The 18598-nt window shown below is 41.6% G+C and overlaps 1 protein-coding gene and 1 pseudogene across 1 annotated transcript; one reads left to right on the top strand and one right to left on the bottom strand.

Annotated features, from left to right (window-relative positions):
* Positions 1-1433: 1433 nt before the first annotated feature.
* Positions 1434-11971, bottom strand: LOC124661071 (annotated as a pseudogene).
* Positions 11734-14846, top strand: LOC124661070 (rust resistance kinase Lr10-like). The gene is made up of 3 exons (XM_047198933.1): positions 11734-13109; positions 13226-13392; positions 13476-14846. The coding sequence occupies exons 1-3, from the start codon at positions 12364-12366 to the stop codon at positions 14558-14560; spliced, it is 1998 nt and encodes a 665-aa protein (XP_047054889.1). The 5' UTR covers positions 11734-12363; the 3' UTR covers positions 14561-14846.
* The last annotated feature ends 3752 nt before the right edge of the window (positions 14847-18598 follow it).

The following is an 18598-nucleotide window of genomic DNA, read 5'->3' as shown; positions in this document are numbered from 1 at the left end:
TGAGAATTCTGTGGCAACATATTGGATGAATGCGCCACACAATATGCGCCACAGAAATAAATACCTGTCACGTGTCTTCTGTAGCGCATGAAGTAAGCGCCACGGAAACAAAAAAAAACGTGGGCAGAGGTGATAGTTTTCCTAGTAGTGCATGCCTCAGCCATGTTGGCTATATACAAAAAGGACCACAAAAAATAAAAAAATACCTTGCATTTATGTTGCATTAGCAACATAGTTTTTTTTCCCTTAAGGACCGCAAGTGGCATGTATGCGAAGGGCATGTTTGGTTGGATGGCTACCTTTGCCACACCTAAATTTTGGCATGTTATGTCTAGGCAAAAAAATGTGTAAAAACAAGTGTGGCAACATTTGTCACAAGTTAAGTACTCACTCAGTTCGGCACTAATCGACATGGTCCACACAGAGGTCTCCCTATACGTACGTACGTACCGTACTCTGCTGGCATGGATTAATACCGAATGGAGGTAGTAGTACATAACACGTCTTTGAAAAAACAAGTGCATACAGTGCATACCATATTAATATGTCATCTACGTGGCTAACAAAATGTATATATGACAACAAACACGTTTTTCTAAGACAAAATAAACCAAACACGTGTCTAATATAATGTGACCCGACTGAAGTTCTTTTTGTAGTTTTTTATTTTGAGCTTTTTTAGATGGAGAAGACTAAAGTTAGCCTTGACAGCCTTAGACATGGGCCAAATATCTAAATATTCACTACACAGCCCATTCTATCGAAAAGATGAAGAAAAATATTACGGTCCATATTTTGTTCCGAGGCAACATTACGGCCCATAGTGAGGCCTCGGGAAATTCGTCCACACATTCCCTACCTCCATTGCCGGCTGAGCCCCGGCGGAGGTGCCGGCCGAGATAGAATGGCATCCGGTCGCCGGCGACCTTCAGTGACACGCCGTCACTCTTTCGTGGCTGAACATTTTCTTTTCACACTGCCGCTACCGGCTAAAGCTTCCGTCTCCATTGCGGCCTTCGACCTCCTACGACTGCCGCCGGCGCGGTGGCATAGAGAAAGGTGAGCCCTTGTCTTTTCATTTCTTCCCTTTGCGTTGTCAGTTTGCATAATTCGCTTGTATTATTTCCACCTAATTCTAACTTCCGAAGTGAAGACTTGCGAATCCCCCTACCAATCTGTCGGCGTTGCAGGGACTTGATGATGGCCGAGTAATTGACTGCAGTACTACATGGTAAGCAGCAACTTCTTCGACATCTTCCGATTTGTACAAATTTGCAAACTGTCATCAAATCTGATGTCATACCCTAGCAGTAGCATTATATTTTCCACGACATAACATGGCAAGGCAACATGAAAGCTAATTCAGTCAAATGCGACACATGTTAGGCACATTAATCAGAACTTTCTGAAACACAGCACATGTAGCTATACTGTAAGCAATGAATTTCTCTGTGAAAACTACTAGATTGTAAATAGATGCAATATCTCATGCTGACACGCCATACAGTTTACCATTACACTTCTTATTGAGTAGAAAATCAACTGCCATATACAATAACCAATAGGCAATACTGCATCGTACCAAGTCTGAGTGACTGAAACATTTTCAGATTCACTGTAAATAAGATTCTCTAAATACGCGGCATAAGGTGGCCTGGTGACGAAACAAATGGCTTAGGAGGCATCGTTAGATCCATCAAGCTTCCTGTTAACATGTTCAGCACTTTCGGCATAGATGGGCGATTTTTGGGGTTCCACTGAATACACCATAGAGCCACGATAGCCAGCTTTCTTACTACCTCCTTCTCATCTTGTGCCATTTCCCTTGTTGGCTCCAGTTCTTGCTCCGTGTTCATTTTCTCATATATCCACTCTGGGATATAAACCTCGTTTTTGTTCTCAATCCATGGATCTGAGTTCCTCCTCCCACTCACCATTTCCAACACCAGCATGCCAAAGCTGTAAACGTCAGACTTGCTGGATATTCTTCCAAAGTTCCGAGAGTATAATTCTGGCGCAATGTATCCCATTGTTCCTCTTGCTGCAGTCAGCGTGACAATGCTATGCTCCCTTGCACACAGCTTTGCCAGACCAAAGTCTGAAATCTTTGGAGTGAAGCTGTGATCTAGCAAGATGTTGTGAGGCTTTATGTCGAAATGCAGAATGCGCTGATTGCACCCTTGATGCAGATATTCAATTCCTCGGGCAATGCCTGATGCTATTTCTAGCATTTTGCTAGGTGTTAATAGTTCTCGACATATATCTGATTCATGTGCGAATATATAACTGTCGAGTGATCCCTTGGGCATGAATTGATAAATAAGAGCACGCCTTGTTCCTTCAGAGCAAAATCCCAAGAGACGGACTACATTAGCATGGTGTATTCTACCAATGGTCGAAACTTCATTTATGAACTCTTGTCCATCACCCTTTAAGTTCTCCAGCATCTTTACTGCCACAGGTACTCCATTTTTCAGCTGACCTTTGTATACGCTTCCAAATCCACCCTGGCCCAGTTTATCTTTGAACCGTCTTGTTGCTTTTTTAACTTCAGAGAATGTGTACCTCGTTGGTTTTGATGTGCCATATGCCTTGAGAAACATTTCGATCTTCAAACGTACCTCTTCATCAACCTTTGATTTTAGGGATCGATATAGTGCTGTGGCTGCCGTCAACAAGAGAACCACAAATGTGGCTACCGATGATGTTGCTAAAGAAACAGAATGTAGGAAAACAGTCAGTTATATTTGGCTTGAAAAATGAATTCAGGACTTTCCTCTTATTTGAGTATTATATATGGATAAAATGCAAGAATAAGATCCAAAAAGATGTACGCATAATACCTGCAATGACTTTGACACTTGAACCTGCATACAGAAAATAAAACCATTTAGACGTTGGATGCAGAGTAACAAAAGAGAGACAAATTTCAATTTTCTTTGTAAGGACAAAAATGCTACCGGCTTATTAGTTGAAAAAGGGTACCAAGCCATGTCATTCTTGTGTTGATGGAATCGAAAAGAGATTCAACTAGTGTGAATGGGGCATCATAAAATTGTAGTATGACACCATGCTAATTTGTGGTAAACACAGATCAATAATATATATTTTGATCTTAGAACTTAAAATAGTGAACACACACTTCAAACATGAATATTTCTACGATCCTTGACTAATTGAGAAGAAAATTGAAAATGACAGCATAAGTCAGCAAGTATACAAGGTAAGTAACATAAAGCCGACTCGACTATAGAAGAGCAGCCCATTTATATTTACAGAAGAACACAATGATCAGATTTACATATATGTTTTAACTTCCTAACTACAGAAGAGCATGCTAGATTTACAAAAGAACATAATAATCAAACTAGTCGGTTTGATGTTAACTTGCTTTGGACATCACTTGTTTTTCTCAAGCAAGAACTTCAAAGTATGAGCATCACAAAAATCCAGTTTATGCGTGGTGCAGTTCAAGCCACTTTTTGTTGAAGGTACTGTAACAATTATTACGTAAATCTACCTCATTGATTTCTCTGCATACAATAAGATTTTGATTTAAATCATGAACTAAAGATGTTTTTTTGTGGGTAATGAACTAAAGAACTTGATAGGAGAAATATACAAATGGGATTTTCCTCTATGAGCTGTTTGATATGGCTCTTCAAGCATGATTATTCTCTACATATCCTAGTTAATAGTGAGTTTAATTATTTAGAGAGTGAAGGCAATTCTTATAGGTCAAGAAGCCTGTTTATCAGGAATATTTGAAGTTTGAGCTCAACAAAGTTTTCATATCAGAACTTATGTGATTGTGTTCTGGTAAGAATTTAACTATAATGCTGTTCACACTGTCTATATGTAGGAGTATCATAACCATGAAAGAGAGACGTATTTACCTACATACTAAATGGTGGATAAAAACAACTGTTCTTTTTCTTAATCACTTAGATACTCCACTAAAAAATAATTCAAGACATGTAATTGTTCAGAACAAATCCTTTCGTGCTTAAGAAGTAGAAACAGTACCATGGTGCTTGCAGAATGCTTGCCTGCGTTGTGAGCTGAATCCGCAGGGACGCCCTTTTTGCTCGCAGTCTTTGCAAATGCCGGTTACGTTAGGAATCGACCAAGTCAATGTTGTCTCAGCAAATTCGATGACCCTTTTGGCCCTTGGGGCAAACGACATATCAGAACTGCTATCATAATCCAACGGCAATGAAATGTTGTTTGAAACCACTGTACATCCTAAGGGAAGAAGAGACATGGATGCAAAACCATCCATCAAATATAGTAACCTGCTTGTGTTGCTCAGGCAAGAGATTGGGCCTACAATAGTGGTCCCCCTACCCATTGTAGAACTGGCTTTCTCTTTTGTTATCAACTCTCTTGAACAGCCTAGCAGGGTTGCAGTTCCATGTGCATAAGGTATGTATACACTAGTGGATAAATTGGTGGTGGAGATCTTCTGAAGCGGGCACCGAGCCCATGATTCGTCTAGCGGGATGATATTTAGGGTACCATAGCTGTGGGCGATTGAAGTTACCTTGCATAATCCAATAATTGGGTGAAGTAGGATGGTATCTGCTTCCCTGGAGCATGATAGCTCCATCCCTGGTACTCCACAGGATGGGTGGCTGGTTGTATCGCGGAATGGAAAGCGGATCTCTGGGCTGCCCTCACTGCACTTTGATGGAGTGCAATCATTGAAAAAATCTCCATCACCACTTGCCGTGACCCTGTTGATTCCATAGCTAAGGGCTAAGAACAACAAAACTACAGTGAAAGATTCAAACATTTTCTGTGAAGAAGTGAAGATGGAGGCAAGGACATGATGCTTGTTGGATATTTATGTGATCTACGGCCAAACAGTAGGTCAAACATTACGGCTGCTACAGTATTGCTACAGTAAGGCGGTGCTACAGTAGCAGAAGATAGACATGCCCCGATCGGGGGCAATTCTTGTCCAACCAAGTGTCGGTTCCCCCGGTGTGCGATGCAACTATAAATAGAGGTGCTCTAAAGAGGAAGTGTGTGGCTGCTGCTCTAAGCCCTATCTCTCCTTCTCACAAACTTTGCCCTCTATGGTTTCCGATCAAACCCTAGCACCGAAACACCGGGAAGGACCATAGCACACATCACAAGCTGAAGAAGGAATTCGGTGATGACATAATCTCAAGGTTGAGGTAATCTTGCTAATCATTTCTTTATGTGGCTCAAACTTGAGCTAGAGGATCCTGTCGGACTCAACAATGGTATCAGAGCAGTCTAGCTTTAAGTTTGAGCCCTATTATGCTCAATTTTCATGCCTATATGCTGCAAAAACAGGGCATATGCACATATACATGTGTTTATGTTGTTGCTAAGTTATAGCATATGCCCAAGATATTTCTATGCAAGCATCCCATGCTTATGTTTTGAGTCAATCTTCTTGCCAAATTATGAAATAAGTTATTCTAGCACTAAATTTCTAAAGCCCTTAGCCCTAAAAGATCATATGAGGATCTAGGGTTTCCATTTAAGCTATTAAGTAATGAAATTGAAGATACTATGTTAAAATTCCTATTTGAGGAACCCTAGAGACCAATTTCCTCTACTTCTCCTCATATTATGGGCCAATGGTTTCGGATTAATCATGGATTAAAGGGGAAATTACCTAATTATGTTTGAACTCTAATGAATTTCCCAAATCCGAAACCCTAGCTAAGGAATCCCTCTGAAATTTCCCCTGTTTTTGATGCTCATGGTTTCGGTTAAGTATGAATTGAAGTGGGGATGGATTGATTTGATGCCGTAATCAAGCCTAATACAAAATCCCCAAATCACCGAAACCCTAAATCAAGAAATTCCTCAATTTGGAGGAACCCTAACCCTTACCCTAAAGATTAAGGTGGCGGACGATTACCTTATGGGCTTCAACGTCGTCGCCGGCCATGGCGGCGTCGGAGCCACCTCTTATGCTTGACAGGTGTGCTCGGCCTCGTGCCCAAGCAACCTAGCCGTCCGCTGCACCGGCCAGTGGCCGAGCTTCCTCGTGCACTAGTTGCCATCGTAAGCTCGCCACCGAGCTGGACCTGATGGTGCACGTCGTCGCCGTCGCGGGGATACCCGCACGCGTACGGCTGCGCCTTGAAGGGCACCGGCTAACCCCGCTCGACGGAGCCGCGCGCTGGCCAAAGCTGCACGCGACTCCGGCGAGAGGTGCTAGCCGGCGCCGTGCCCTTCCTCCTCCGTCTGCGGCTGGCGCTCGTCGTTGTCGCTTCTCATGCGCTTGTCGCCGCCGCCAAGCACGACAGAGAAGGAAAGGGAGGAGGGCGATTAAGGGGTAGGGTTTTTCGGGGGAGGCGGCTATGCGCGTTGGTTTTCTCCGACCGCGGGCTTGCTCCCGGCCGTCGGATCATCATCTGACGATCCGGCTCGACCGGCACGGCCTGTGGCCCAATGGGCCACTAAGGGATCAGAGGAAGTGCTGGCTGGGCCGTTTTGGCCCAGTTTCAGTGGATTATGGCCCAAACATAAAATAAAAAAAAAAAGAAAAAAAAGGAGGAGGAGGAGACTATATATGGGCCACCTTTAAATGGGCTATAAAATTCTAGAAAATTGGAAATCAATTTTCTTTGAATTCTATTAAGTTTTGGGGCTAAAATAAATACTAAGCTTTATGCATGGCCTATTATGTTTATGGTTATTAAATAATTCCTTATTATTCCCCATTATGATTCTTATATGCCATGCTTAGTTTTCTAATGGAATTAAGTTTCATGTTTAGTTATTACTAATGCAATTAAGTATTATGCTTAGTTATTTTTTAATGCAATTAATCATGCTTAGTTAATTATTTATGGCATTTGCAATTATTATGATGGTCATCATTGTCATTATTATGTGAAATATAATAATGCTGCAAAATTAAGTTCATTAATCCTCAAATTAAGCACGGCTTATGTCCATCATTTTGGCCAAAGCTGATTGGTGGGCATTTTGACCGTGGAATTTTATTGGTTCGGTTCGCTTCTGGCCAAAGCTGATGTGAACCGGATTGATAAATGAAGTTTACCTATGTGGGAATTTATTTAAAGTGTTGCTTATGTCTGCCATTCTGGCCAAAGCTGATTGGCAGACATTTTGACCACAAAATTTTATTGATCTTGTCCATTTCTGGCCAAAGCTGATGTGGACTAGATCGATAAAAGAAGTTCACTTAATAAAGTGTGGATTATGTTTGTCATTCTGGCCAAAGCTGATTGATAGACATTTTACCACAAAACTTTATTGGTCCTGTTCATTTCTGGCCAAAGCTAATATGCGCAGGATTATTAAGAGGATTTTGAATATGAGGATTATTAAAGTGTGGATTGCATTTATTATTTCTGGCCAAAGCTGATTAATGAATGCTTGTTCACAAAATTTCGTTGTTCTTACCCACTTCTGGCCAAAGCTGATGGGGGTCTGATCAATGAAAGAATGATGAAACAATGCTTGTTAAAGCTATTGAACTTTCTTTTGCAGCACCTAATGCCTCTTATATTGCCAGAATTGTTATCAGCATAGAATGATTAAATGATAGCAATTATGCTTCATGTAATGATAAGCCTGAAATAATTCTAATTTTGCTGGATCTCAATTATGCTCTCTATAATGATTTCCTCTGAGGCATCTGAGGAGGATAATAAGAATATATGATGCCCTGTAAAGGGAATATGATGTTGAAAAGTTAAGTGAGAGCAATCAAATTATAAATGCCCAATGATTATTAAGAGCTCCATTATTTAAAGTATAAAAGGAGCTATCCCTGACTCCCAGATAATCAAGAATTATCTTGATAAAGTTGAGAATCTTCCTCAAAAGTTTATGTGACAAGCCTTATCAAAAGACTTGTTGATAAATAATGTGATGGAAATGGGAGTTCAAGGGAAGATATTATGAAAGGTACCATATGGCCATTAAGCTTAAGTTAATGGACATGGAAATCTCAATAGATTTTCTCGTCCATCTCATTATGTCATCTTTGCCTCCGAAGTTTGCTCCATTTACCATTAAGTTTTAATATGAATGTCAAATGGGGCATTAATGAGATGACGGCCATGTATGTGCAAAACAAGAAAGGCTTAAGTGAATTGATTATGTAAATCAATTCAAGCACTCTGAAAAAAGGAAGTGTCATAAAGTTACTAATGAATATAAGCCTTTTAAGCTAAATACTAAGGGGCAATTTTCTAAGCAATTCCAGCAAAATAAGTAATTTCCCATACAAATGAAAAGATCCAGAAGGATGCCATCTTTGTAACAAAGGTGGACATATTTTATTCATGAGATAGCTTAATAAGGAAAAGGTACTGACATAATTATGAGAATCCTTGTATACCAATTATGCCACCAATTCATGGTGGATTAACTTAAGTGCAACAATTTATGTTGCGACCTCCTTACAAGGATTCAATATGAAGAGAATTTTAAAGAAGAGGGGAAAGAAAATTAGAGTCGCAAGTGAAGTTGTGACTAAAGCTGAAGCAATTGGAGAATTCTCACCCATTCTCCATATTGTTTTTAAGCTTCGACTACATTATGTTTCTTATGTACCCTCTACAAATGAAAACTTAGTATCAACATCGTCTTAAATGATGATGGTTATTACTGATTTCAAGGATGGGAGATATATATAATTATGTGTTACAATAAGAATGTTGGTCTTGTCATCCGACAAGGCAAACTTCATAAAATTTCTCCCAGAGATATCATCGATTATGTTGATCTCTCTTCAAATAAAAATAAAAAAAAAATTGTCAGTACCAAATAAGAATGACAATAATAATGAGACTTCTTCGAAATAATGGTCCTTCTGTTAGACCATATTTCGAGGGGGAGGATTGAGCGTCTCATTAAAAATTATTAAAGTCCATTAAATTTCATCCTCTGGTTTTCTAAGATATAGATGCTCTAAAATGCATCAAAGCATCAAAGGGAAATTAGCTAAGAAAATAAAGAAAGATAAGAGGCATTAGACAAGTATAAGTTTTAAAGACAAAGATGATCATAAGAGAGCAAAGCCCTAAGGTCTGACTGTAGTAAGTACTACGGAAGACATATATCCTTATGGCCAAATTCCTGGATCTTTTACTAAGGTTTTATAGGAAAATGGCATAGGGCATATGGAGTGGCTTACCCTTATGAATATGGTACAAAGTAAATTAAGCCATTCCAAAGTTTAGACCCCGAGATTGTCAATTGCTATTTTCATTGGTTATCATGGCAAATTTTAAGTCCTACTATCCAAATTAGTCCACTAAGTCTGTTGAAACAAAACACTATGTGTTTTGAAAGAATGATATAATGAGGGGGAGCATGTCACTGAGGGAAAATAATGTTGGAAGAGAGACAGAATTAAGTCTCATTTCTGATAAATTAAGATTTAGTGCATGCTAATATTACACCTCTCATTAAGAGTCACTAATACAGTACACATCTAATGATGTTTCTTTTAAAGATACTCAGCAAATATTTAGTGTGCCAATTGATGAAATACTTAGAAGATCTTAATGGGTTTGAAAACCCGCTATTCCTAGTGACTATGTCACTTATATGAGTTAAGAGCTGAATAAATTAGTGTTGGACAACAATCCCAGCACTTTTAAGGAAGCCATTAAAATTAAATATTCATCTGAATGGCTTGTTGCCATGATAGATGAAATAAGGTCTATGAGTATCAGACTTAGTAGAAATTCCCGAAGGAGCCAAAGCAGTGGGTTAAAAAAATGGGTCTATAAGACCAAACCAGACTCCGAAGGAATATCGAAAAGTTTAAAGTAAGGCTCATAGTAAAAGGCTTCACTCAGAGAAAAGGTATCAATTGTAATGAAACCTTCTCGGTTGTTTCAGCTAAAATTTTATTTAGAATCATTATGGCACTTGTGGCTCATTATGACTTAGAATTGCATCAATAAGATGTTAAGATGATATTCCCGAGTGATGATCTACATGAAAGGTTTACATGGCTCAACCAAAAGGTTTTGTCATGGAAGGAAATAGATCATTCAGGATATCAGCTTAAGAAATTCTTCTATGGACTAAAGCAAACCTTAAGACAATTTTGTTTTAAGGAAAATAAAGAGGACAATAATGAATGTCAAGTTCAGGGGGAGTATGTTTACCTTCTTGATGTTATGACATATTCTTAGCCAGTGGCAATGAGAAAATGTCGCTGGAAACCAAAAGTTTCTCTCCCCTAAATTTTGACATGAAAGATCTCGGTGAAGCCATTTATGTCTTAAGATTTAAAGCAATTTATGTCTTAAAAATTAAAGTTCACCGAGATAGATCCAGTAAAATTTTGGGGCTATCACGAAAGTATATATTAAGAAAGTACTGGAAAGTACAAAGTATATAAGTACTCAGTCTTGCCTGCTTATGTTGACAAGGGCAATAAGTTTGGGACTTTTAGTGCCCATAAAATGATGATATATCTGCGCAGATAAAGTCAAACCCTTATGTTTTGAATATTGATGCATGCACACGTGTGCACTCGCCCTGGCTTAGCATTTAAACCGGGATGCTTGGCAGATGTCAGTCTTATCCAGGACTGGATCACTGGAAGGCTGTTAAGAAAGTCCTTTGCTACTTGCAAGGCACTAAGGATCTCATGTTCATATATAAGAAATATGATAACCTCGAGATGGTGGGTTATTCAGATGATGTTTTCGCGGGGTGTGTTGACACTACGAAATCCACGTAAAGTTTATATCCTCACCCTCGCAAAAGGGAGCTATATCGTGGAATAGCTCCAGATAAAGAATTACTGCATCGTCGACAATGCAGGATAAGTTTGTGACATGAGGTAACTAGGCAGGCAATATGGCTGATGAAAATCCCGGGTTTTAAGAGTGATTGACAATTTTTGTCTAAGTCACTCACTCCTGGCTGCAATAATTTACTTGCAGTAAATCTGTTCACAACAAGTCAAGTGGTGCTGCCAACCACATTGACACCAAGTACCACGTTGTGAAAGATATAGTCCAGGATCAGACAATAAGTACGAAAGAACTAACAGAATGTTAGTGGATCCACTAAAGAAAGGCTTGTCACCCAGTACATTCAAAGAGCATATTGCCGGCATGGGATTGGCAGAAAGCCTTTGATCCTGGAATAGGAACCATTATGACACCATCTCCCCAAAATGGCTCATTTTGAGATCGAATGGGAACCATAGTCACTTGATTCAGCAGTACTTAATTGACTGTTGTAATCTATTGTCTTGGTGTACCATTTTATCAAAAGATGAGTCTGTAATGTTTATGATGTTTATGTAAAGAGAATTATGAAATAAAGTTAATGAATAATGTGAATAAAGTTTATGGAGCTCATAAGATAAAGAAGTTCCATTTTAAGATAAGGTGGTATATTGTAGCAACTGGGCTCTGCGGTACTATATAACTGACCGCTGCAATGCTGTTGTCTCATATGCCATTTTATCGATAAATGGGCTTAAAGTTTAGCCTTACGATCAAGGGGGAGAATGTTGGATATTTATGTGATCTACGGCCAAACAGTAGGTCAAACATTACGGCTGCTACAGTATTGCTACAGTAAGGCGGTGCTACAGTAGCAGAAGATAGACATGCCCTGATCGGGGGCAATTCTTGTCCAACCAAGTGTCGGTTCCCCTGGTGTGCAGTGCAACTATAAATAGAGGTGCTCTAAAGAGGAAGTGTGTGGCTGCTGCTCTAAGCCCTATCTCTCCTTCTCACAAACTTTGCCCTCTATGGTTTCCGATCAAACCCTAGCACTGAAACACCGGGAAGGACCATAGCACACATCACAAGCTGAAGAAGGAATTCGGTGATGACATAATCTCAAGGTTGAGGTAATCTTGCTAATCATTTCTTTATGTGGCTCAAACTTGAGCTAGAGGATCCTGTCGGACTCAACAGCTCTGCCTGCAAAACTGGGTCTTTCTTACATTGGAACTAAAAAAAGAAGAAATATCTGTGTAACCTTGGCTTTAGTGGCTATTAAGTATGCCATGAATTATGGTGGACCCATGAAATAGTTGGACCGATTCTAATTTTTCTTCCATTGGTGCTGCATATGGAAATGAGAATGCACTACAAGTCAAAACTTATCTTTCCTACAAATCAAAGCTTGTGAATACTAATTTTACTAGCAAGACCACATGAGTGGTTAATGATTACCCAGCAGTCAGGTAACACACCAAGCTTGACTTTTCTTCCTCCTGTGTCCATCGGTCCATATGCACCAGAAAATTTATATATCATTCTGTCTGAGATCATATTGGTCATGCCTTGGATAATTATCTTTCTCCTTAACTCTGGTGGCAACTTCCATGCCTGATCTTGCATCTGTGAAACTCTCATGGCCATTTCCCTTGCATATCTGTATCCTGTTATATTCCAAGCATTAGCAATCTTGTCCACACTTTCAGTTCTTCTAACGAAGACTGCAGCAGCACATATCCTGGGACAAGCAGTTTGCCCCTCTTTCTCCTGTGGGCATCTCCAAAACATCCAGCATCCTTTCCGTTTGCCAGGTGATCCTCCTGGCTGTGGTGTTCAGGAATATGAGCTTGTTTGTAGCGGAAATCTGGCTATAATTCACATCAACATGGGAAGATACTTTGTCACTAACATCTCCTACAGTGACTCTATTTTCTGGGTTGTTGATGCCAGTTTGGATAACAGCAGCTGCCCTATTCCTGAGAGGAATCACCATCCTTATCTATATGGATTGTCATCAGCTAACATGACGCTGTTCTATCCGGAGGAAGGTACATGGGCTGCCTTTGTGGTTTGTTCACAGATGATAAAAGATAATGTTATTTATAGGCCTGTTGATTGCCAGAGTACAAACAGTTCTTTTGTTTATGTGTTGACTAGCGAGCTTTCGTATTTGGTCCGAAATGTTGAGCCTTCATGTGGATACTTGGCCATGACTCCTTTGAGCAGTTGGCGTGTGTGGACGAGAGGTAATGTAGGTTATGATTATGAAGATGTCGTAAAATTTATGAGGAAGGGGTTTGCTGTTAGATTTCCTATCTATGTACATGATAGTCCCTGGACATATTCACGGATCATCAACAGATGCCTGAATTATTCAGTGAGGTGAGTCTACATTCTGTCGACTACATACTTCTCTACCTTTCCACTTTCCACCTCAAATTGGATTGTTTTACCATAAAGATTTTTATCTTCTCATCAATCCATGATATAACTTGCAGTAACTTCCACAAACAGATGTCTAGTTCAAGCATCCAAAATCAGACTTCAGCGATTCTTGGCGTTGACATCCGTTTCTTGAGATGTATAAATTACCACTACCAAACTAAATTATTTTTGGCAGCGGTAGTCACAGTTTCTGCTATAAGTATTGTCAAGTTCATTATCGGTATGACATAATCGCCTACTTCTAATCATTAAAGCTACACAACTGTATACATCTAACTCAAGACTGCTATCTTGTTTATACAGTGTTTGCAATATTATCCAGGTTAGTCTTTGCACCATTGTCCGTATTGACCTTCCTTGCCTACAAATACTGGAAAACAAAGATAGCAGTTGACACAGTTGAGAAGTTCCTCCAGATGCAACTAGCCCTTGGCCCAACAAGGTATGCCTACACAGACATCACTGCAATCACTAGCCACTTCAGAGATAAACTGGGCCAAGGAGGCTATGGGACTGTGTACAAAGGTGTGCTTCCAGGTGATGTCCATGTTGCCATCAAAATGTTAATCAGCTCCATGTCTGACGGAGAAGAATTCATTAGTGAGGTGTCCAGCATCGGAAGCATTCACCATGTCAATGTAGTGCGTCTAGTTGGTTTCTGCTCAGAGGAAATGAGGAGGGCTCTTGTTTACGAGTACATGCCCAACGGATCTCTTGAGAAGTACATCTTCTCATCTGACAAAAGTTTCTCCTGGGACAAGCTCAACGAGATTGCTGTGGGCATTGCCAGAGGTATCAACTACCTGCATCGAGGGTGCGATATGCAGATACTACACTTCGACATCAAGCCGCACAACATCCTGTTAGACAGCGACTTCACTCCGAAGATTGCTGACTTTGGGCTCGCGAAACTGTACCCAAGGGACAACAGTTTTTTGCCTGTGAGTGCTGCTAGGGGAACAGTTGGCTACATAGCTCCTGAAATGATATCACGTAGCTTTGGCACTATATCGTCCAAGTCTGATGTTTATAGCTTTGGGATGCTATTGCTGGAGATGGCTGGGGGGCGGAGGAACGTAGATCCACAGGCGTCAAGAAGCCAGACGTATTACCCAGCATGGGTGTACAATCAACTGTCACGACAAGAGGTGGGTGAAATTTCAGAGGCTAGGGGCATCCATGAGGTGGAGAAGAAGCTATGCATTGTTGCGTTGTGGTGCATCCAGATGATGTCACATGATAGGCCATCGATGAGTGAGGTGTTAGACATGCTTGAAGCTGGCGTCGATGGCCTGGAGATACCTCCCGAGCCATTCTTTTGCGGGGATGAGTATGCCCCTGATGCAAATTCCTTGCATTTGCCGGAATCAACTACATTTTCAGAATAAAAGACATGTATGTCCTAGTTTTGTGCCAAATTGTGTGCCCTGGCCACCTTGCAGGGATTATGCCGAGTGCCTTGTATAAGTTGATTTTGGAAGGTTTGTGATTGTAAAAATATCTCAGGGTTGGATTTAGACCAATCGGGGAGGTTATGTTGTATCTTGTATGTATGTGGACATGTGGTGTAAAGAAGAAATTATTTCTTAATACTACTAAGAGAAGACGTAGAACATGATGCGAATTGTAAATGCAAACAGCCTGGAAAGAAGAACTGCTTTTATTCTTGCACCATTTCAAAGGAATGTGAGAATCCCTTGGCACCGTTATTTTTCTTCAGTACAATTATACTCTTTTTCAGTTTCATTTATAGTGCAACATGCAGAGCTGTGATTCTTATTTACTGAACTCCATTCTTATGGTTGTTCTTGCACACAATTAGGATGGATTCGTGTTGTTGGCAGGAAAAGATGGCATGAGGATGCTGACATCATGCAACAGCTGGAGAGGGTAAGTTTTGCTCAAAGAGTAATCATGCTGCAACACATATGGGTGCAAAACTTTCGTCAGTTCAGAAGACAAGTGTGAGAGCACCTCCAGGTATCCAAACTCCACCTTTCAAAAACAACAAAATCAAGAAATAGACGTTGTAATCTTCAGCTTCTTGGCGTCTCTTCTCATACGAATTGGCGCACATTTATACTTGTGTTCGAGAAAGAAGATTCGAGAGATTGCCTTCACCACGTAGCTAAACCTGGTTCCCAGACTGAAACCACAGTGACGATGACCTACTGCAAACTTGTCATTCTTCTCGTGGCCCTTATTACAAATCCAAATCTCTTCGTTTGAGTTGAGGTAAAAATCCAAAACTCTTCTCGTCGCAATTCACCACGGTCGCTTGCTGCACTAACCCTTGTCCGGCAACAGTGGCAGGACATTATTAAGCGAAGTGGAAGCCTGGTGATGGTCCTCGCTGGATGCCCGTGCGGGTGGGGAATGGCCACCGGATCGCTCGCCCATAGGCTTCTCGCGTGCAAAGTTGACATCAACAGGTCGTCCGGCTATGGATATTGGATGCAACCGGCTAGAAATGGTTGCACGGGATTTCTACAGCCGGTGCGGATGGCGTGCTGACCGGGCTTCACATGTTGATTCAAAGGGGTTTCATGTCTTATCTTTTATTTCGGTGGCTCATCTTTGTTGAGACCCTTTGTGATCCGTGATTTGTAATAATGTTTTGAGACGTTTGTGTGTAAGATTGTTTTATCAGTTATAATAAAAGAAGCCGTTTGCATCATTGTGATGAAGAGGCTCGGGTGACCTATTTCGAAAAAAAATATCCCCACAACAACCTATAGCAGTTTGCCATGGTCGCCGATTGCACTAACCCTTGTCCGGCCACAATGGCATGACATTATTAAGCGAAGTGGAAGCCTGGTGATGGTTCTCGTTGGACGCCCGTGCGGGAGGGTAACGGCCACCGGTTCGCTCGCCCATAGGCTTCCCGCCTGCAGAGTTGACATCAACACGTCGTCCTGCTATGGATATTGGGTGCAACCGACTGAAAATGGTTGCATGGGATTTCTACAGCCGGTGCAGATGGCGTGCTAACCAGCGCTTGACATGTTGATGGCTTGATGCAAAGGAGTTTCATGTCTCATCTTTTATTTCGGTGGCTCATATTTGTTGAGACCCTTTGTGATCCGTGATTTGTAATAATGTTTTGAGAAGCTCGTGTGTAAGACTGTTTTATCTGTAAAAGAAGCCGTATGCATCATCGTGATGCAGAGGCTGGGGTGACCTATTTCGAAAAAAAAAATCCACACAACAGCCTGTAGCAGTTTGCCACGGTCGCCGGTTCCACTAACCCTTGTCCGGCCACAGTGGCAGGACATTATTAAGCGAAGTGGAAGCCTGGTGATGGTCCTCGCTGGACGCCTGTGCGGGAGGGGAACGGCCACCGGATCGCTCGTCCAGAAGACACATGGGCTTCTGGCCTGCAAAGTTGACAACAGGTAAATGTCACGGAACGAAGCTTCTTCTTACACAGCGCTAGCTGCTACTTTGTAGAAAAGAGTTGTGTTATACCATGCTCAGGAATGGTTGGGAAAGACAGGTACATGAGCTATCCTCTCACGCTTCATGAAAGCAAAAGCAGACCAGGCCTCCGCGGCCGGTCATGTCCCCGTCCTTACCTCCGGTGAGAAATAGGCCGATATGTTGAGCACCGCGAGAAGGATCATAGACAGAAGAAGCAGTGTGTGCATGAGGAAGTGGCAGCAGTGCTGAGGATGCTGCTGTTTCAGTTTAATCCCTCTCATATGTATAATTGAGCCTCCACCGGTCGTCCGTTTGGTTTTTTTTTAAGAAACACGGTACAAACGTAGACGCTCATATACACACGCATACACCTCTGGTTAAAATAGCTGGCTATAGCCGATAGCCGCGAATTTTTTTGAAGCTATGAAAGGATATAGCCGGACTATAGCGCAAGGTTTTTTTTCTCGGTAGGCAAAAAATCTCGGTGGGTACCGGTATTCCGGTATTTCGGAAATTTCGGAAATACCGGCCAAATACCGGCCGAGATTTGTCAAACCAACTCTCTATTTTGTTCAAAATTTATATTAAAAATTTAAATTTGACCAAATTATTTATATACCGGGATATTTCGTTCGGTATTTATTTTCTCGGTGGTAACCGGTAAAACCGGATTTCGCCGAAATCTCGGAAATTTCGGCCGAGAAAAAAAACCTTGCTATAGCGGGCTATAGCCATATAGCCGATTTGCTAAATAATGAAAAAAACTGAGCAGCATATAGTCATATATATATCAATAATTCACAAATTAATAACATAATAACATCTTTACATAGAAGATACACATAATGATAAGGGGTGGCCCGATCTTCTCAGTAAGCAACGGTGGTGATGATGATCACGGGGTGATGGCAGCGGAGAAACACGACGATATAGTGGATGATAACTTGTATGACGCAACGAGATCTCTCGATTGGTCCCTGTCGCCAGATGCAACAGCTCTCAACCCTGCAAGATATTCGCAACTCCACACACTTGCGCACGTAGCCGTCGACCACGAAGCGGTAAGTTGCAACCGTCTAATTTCCAATGGAACAGCAGATTACACAAGACTTAAACAGGATCTACACAATATCTAAGCAATATGGTGTAGGGAATTCAATAGTTTTGCAGAGCAAACAACTAAGAACTAGGGTTTATCTTAAACGTGGTCTAAAGCAACTTGTGGGGCGTCCTAGGGACTTATATAGGCGTCTGGGACGACCTCAGGTCCAAAAGTACGAAAATAACCGACCCGAGAATAGATCTGGTCGAGACAGACTCGGACCGGTCCGATCGCGGAATCCGGTCGACCGGCCGTGGACCGGCCGGTCCGGTCCGTGGTCCGGTCAACCGGTCGGCAACCGGAAATCTGCGAGGTTTCCGGTTTTCGTCCGGTACGAGGGGCTTCCTCCGGTTGGCGGCCGGTTGGCGGCCGGTTGGCGGCCGGCCGACCGGGCCGGGGACCGGCGGCCGGCGTGGCGGCGGTCCGACCGGGCGCCGGACCGGCCTGGATTTCTTCGTCTCCTCTCGTGCATGCCTCCCCGCGTCCATGAGATATCTTCATGTCCAGCTCCATGTCCAGCTTCACGTCCATCTTCACGTCCAGCTGCTCCTCTCCTCCTCGTGCGATGCTCGTCTCCTCTTGATACCTGATGATACACAAGTAATAGGATTTAGGCAGTATAAAGTTCTCATCAATCAAAGTATCGTTTAGAAACAAGTTCACCTGTTGTTTAAGTAACTTCGCACGAGCTCGTGTCATTGGTCCAATCCTGACTTCATTGGACTTGAGCTTCACGACGGAGTTCATCTTCGATTGGTAATGACGGAGGTAGTAGTGAGGTAGGGATGTCCTCATCACATAATAGTTCACACATAGTTAAATACATAGTTTTATTCAAATATTACAACATCATTACGTAGTTTAGGACATCATTACGTAGCTTGCCGCTCGGCTTGGTGGCTAT

Source organism: Lolium rigidum, chromosome 6 (genome assembly GCF_022539505.1).
Source record: "Lolium rigidum isolate FL_2022 chromosome 6, APGP_CSIRO_Lrig_0.1, whole genome shotgun sequence".
NCBI lineage: Eukaryota > Viridiplantae > Streptophyta > Magnoliopsida > Poales > Poaceae > Lolium > Lolium rigidum.
The sequence above is the reverse complement of the archived record's forward strand: the minus strand, read 5'-3'. Positions and strand labels throughout refer to the sequence as shown.